Source organism: Rhinopithecus bieti, unplaced genomic scaffold (genome assembly GCF_001698545.2).
Source record: "Rhinopithecus bieti isolate Rb0 unplaced genomic scaffold, ASM169854v2 scaffold_82769, whole genome shotgun sequence".
In the NCBI taxonomy this organism is placed as follows: Eukaryota; Metazoa; Chordata; class Mammalia; order Primates; family Cercopithecidae; genus Rhinopithecus; species Rhinopithecus bieti.
The window spans coordinates 1-3,473 of record NW_016830141.1 but is presented as its reverse complement, the minus strand read 5'-3'; the positions used below and the strand labels follow the sequence as shown (position 1 = coordinate 3,473).

Below are 3,473 nucleotides of genomic sequence, written 5' to 3'. Positions count from 1 at the left end.
GCATGAGCCACCGTGCCCAGCCTATTTTTTTTTGAGACAGAATCTCACTCTGTTGCCCATGCTGGAGTGCAGTAGTGCAGTCTCCACTCACTGCAACCTCTGCCTCCCAGGTTCAAGGGATTCTCCTGCCTCAGCCTCCTAAGTAGCTAGGATTACAGGCGTGTGCCACCATGCCCAGCTAATTTTTGTATTTTTAGTAGAGATGGGGTTTCACCATGTTGGCCAGGATGGTCTTGAACCCAGGACCTCAGGTGATCCGCTCGCCTCAGTCCCCCAGAGTGCCTGGATTACAGGCGTGAGCCACCGCACCCAGCCTATAGACCAGTTTTTAAAAGAAGGCCCAAAAAGAACACCGCATTGCCCAGAGTCCTAGAGGATGGGGCTCGGCCCCTGAACCATCTCGCTTACACCTCAGCTCCCCCCAGACTTCAGTTCCCAGGTGCTGAGTGCCCCCTTTGCATAGCCCCGTCATTTCCCAGGGCCCCACCTGGCGCTTGAGGGAGATGAGCTGAGAGTCAAGACCTCGGAGCGTGAGGTTGGCAAGGTCCGGGCTTCCTGACACTGCCGTGAGGCCCTCAGGGCTCAGGTACATGCCCTTGGGTGGGCGACGCCGGGTTCGCAAGGGATGGTGGCGGTACTGAGATACCTGGACCTCCTTTTTTCCAGGGCCTGGGCGTGCATTCAGGGGCCGAGAGGGCAGAGGCTGCCAGTGAAAGGAGAGGCGGGTAGGTGGTGCAGAGCCTGAGAGAGGCAAGAGGACAGGCAGGCGGGGCCCAGAGGCTCTGGGAGCTCACCTCTCTCTTAGGGTCTCCAGGGTCAGGCTCTCCCTCACTCACGCCTCCTCGACCCTCTTCGAGCTCATCACTGCTGACACAGGGGCCAGGGAGGGAATGAGGCAGGTGCCAGGAGCTCTACCTACCCCCATGCCCAGTGCCTGCTCCTGCCCCCACCTGTCTTCTTTGTCCTTGCGGCCCCCCAGCCGCCGGGCCTGTCTGTCCATCACGCTAGTTCGGCTGCGGGTCTTCTTCCAAGAGTAGTAATATTTCACCAGGCTGGGAATCAACTTGTCGGGCAGCTGGAGGAGGCAACGCCAGAAGCTGGGGCCCACTCAAGACTCTGGGCCCCAGGTAAGCTCTTCAGAAAGGAGGGGCAGAGGAGCGCCAGGGAGTGGGGGTGGAAGGGCTTTACCATCTGCTGGATACGCTGGAAGCACTTGCCGTGGAAGCCAAAGGCCTGTTCAAACAGCACCTTGTCCTCTACTGTCCACTCGTCAGGGAATGGGGTGAAGTTGGCCAGGTCAGCCAGCGACTTCTCCACATCGTGCTTATGCCACAGGAGCATGCCCAGCGCCTGGCCCGGGGCAAGGGGCAGCTCAGGCTCAGCTGCCCCCAGCACTGTTCCACCCCATTCCCAAGTCCCTGGGGGCCAAGGCTCACCTGCTCAATGTTGTAGCCATGCTTCTCCTTGGCCATTGCAATGTACTTGTCAACTGCAGGGGCAGGAGGGGCAGGGTCTTGGTGAAGGGGCTTATAACTCCTAACCCAGGCCTGTCCAGAAAGGGACCACCCCCCAGCGGCCAGGCCCCTGAACACGAGCCCCAGGGCAAGGGTTGGACCCACACACACCTCAGCTTCCAGCCCCCTTCTGAGAAGAGCTGGCTTGGAGCTGGGATGAACCCAAGCCCCCACCTCCCAGGGCTGTGCCCCACTCACGCTTGGCATCTGACACACAGTGGTTGGGTGACCACACCAGCATCCCCTTCAGCTCCTTGTTGCTGTAGCGTGCAGGGCTCTCTGAAAGGCCGAGGAGCAGGAGGGAAGACACTCAGATCAGCCTGGTGGCACAAGCCTGGCTGGACCCATGGCCAGAGGGCAGCAGAGGAGTGGAGCCAGGGAGGTTGAGGCCCAGAAGGGAAGGAGGGGCAGAGACCCAGACAGGAAGGCAGGGCAGGAAAGCTAACCATGCCGCAGGGCCACCCACCCCTGCCAGCCTGTCCTCCCAGGGGGAGCCAGCCAAGGGCACCCCAGGTGGGGCTGCAGGCTAAGCCCGGGGCCTCCACCCCCACCCCACTTCACAGCCTGTCCTGCCACTCACCAGGCTTGCACTCCGGAATTACGGCCTGGTAATTGGTTCCAACGCGGATCATGCTGTCTGTGGAGCAAGGGGGAGGTAGTCAGGACTCCAGGGAGGGCGGACGGGAGAGAGGATGTGGCGGGGGAGGTGGCTGGCCTGGAGTTCTCCTTCCTGACCACCCAGGGCCCCCACCTTCCAGGAGGCTCACTTTTCCCTGATTGTCCCCCTCAGTTACCTGCAGCCACAGAAGGGACTGGAAGAGGAAAAGACCCTGTCCAGCCATGGCCATTGGGGCTGGAGGGTGGACAAGGAGACGGTTTTAGAGCCCAGGCCAAGCACAGTGCTTTGTTCCGGCTGGGGGGAGGGGAGCCGGGTTGGAGGGCAGCCCCTAGACCTGGACCACAGCCCTGCAAGGAACCCAAGGCTCCTCCCCACCACAGGAGCCTCACAGCTCTGTGTGGAGGTGTCTCTCCAGCCCCTGCTCCAGCCAGACCTCAGTCCCCTGCAAGATGGCAAGGTATGAGAGATCCACTCTATGCAAGGGAGGGATGCCTCAGTCCCTGAGGAGCTGAGGGCAGGGGAGGGGCCGACAGGACGCCTCCACAGCAGCTAGGGGCCCAGGTTCCAGATTGGCTGTGCCGGCAGCCTGGGCTTGGGGGAGAAGCAAAGCAGAGGCTCCAATCCAGGAGAGGCAGGATCCATCAGTGTAACACGCTCGTGGTCTGCAACTCTTCCCCCTCCCGCCCCACTCCGCTCCCCCAAGGCCGGCGCGCTTTTAACCCTAGGCCACCGGGCTCACCGTGCGAGTGCTCCTCCTCGCTGCTGTCATCCTCCGAGTGGGGCTGTCCGCCGTTGGGCACCGTCTTGGCCCGGCTGCGGGACAGGATCCCGGAGCCCGCGCTCGGCTTCTCCATCACCGAGGGCATTACCCCGCCCAGCTGCCCCGGGGGGGGCGCGGGAGCTTTCGGAGAGCGACAGTGGTTGCTGCACTCGCTCCGAGTGCCTAGCCTGGCCGGGCCTGGAGAGGTCGCCACTGAGGTTAGGAGAGGCAGGAGGTCAGCGTGGCTAGGGTCCGGCGGGGTGGGAGCCCACCGGGCAGCCCCAGCGCTCTCCGCGACCCCCACGAGCCAGGGCGTCAGAAAAGTTTGTGCAGAAGTGGGGGACGCAAGGGATGAGCGCAAGGTCCGGTGCGGTTGGGGCGCGATTGCTACGTACGCCCTTCAGGGTTGGGGTTCCCCTTAAGTCGCGGTCCCCGGTCCTCGGGGCGCCCTGGAACCCCACCGCCCACCTGCCCACGCCGTTCAGCGGTCGGCCGCTGCAGCGTAATCTGCGCCCCCAGGGTTCTGCGGCTCTCGGCTGCGCCGGGGATGCCCCAGTCCCCGGGCGGGGACCCGTGTCCC

The 3,473-nt window shown here is 63.4% G+C and overlaps 1 protein-coding gene across 1 annotated transcript; it reads right to left on the bottom strand.

The window, feature by feature from the left end:
* Positions 1-328: 328 nt before the first annotated feature.
* LOC108524219 (REST corepressor 2-like) lies at positions 329-3,472 on the bottom strand. The gene is made up of 8 exons (XM_017865202.1): positions 2,873-3,472; positions 2,095-2,151; positions 1,713-1,793; positions 1,437-1,489; positions 1,189-1,350; positions 951-1,075; positions 795-864; positions 329-703 (listed from the first exon to the last, which is right to left on the bottom strand). The coding sequence occupies exons 1-8, from the start codon at positions 2,997-2,999 to the stop codon at positions 329-331; spliced, it is 1,050 nt and encodes a 349-aa protein (XP_017720691.1). The 5' UTR covers positions 3,000-3,472.
* Between the last annotated feature and the right edge of the window lies 1 nt (position 3,473).

What these genes read in the sequence shown, in the direction of transcription:
- LOC108524219 (XM_017865202.1), bottom strand. Translation starts at nt 2,999, where the DNA reads ATGCCCTCGGTGATGGAGAAGCCGAGCGCGGGCTCCGGGATCCTGTCC. An exon ending in CGAGGAGGAGCACTCGCACG is followed by an intron (nt 2,152 to 2,872) that starts GTGAGCCCGGTG and finishes CTTGCTCCACAG; the next exon opens with ACAGCATGATCCGCGTTGGA. An exon ending in CGCAAGGACAAAGAAGACAG is followed by an intron (nt 865 to 950) that starts GTGGGGGCAGGA and finishes CTGTGTCAGCAG; the next exon opens with TGATGAGCTCGAAGAGGGTC.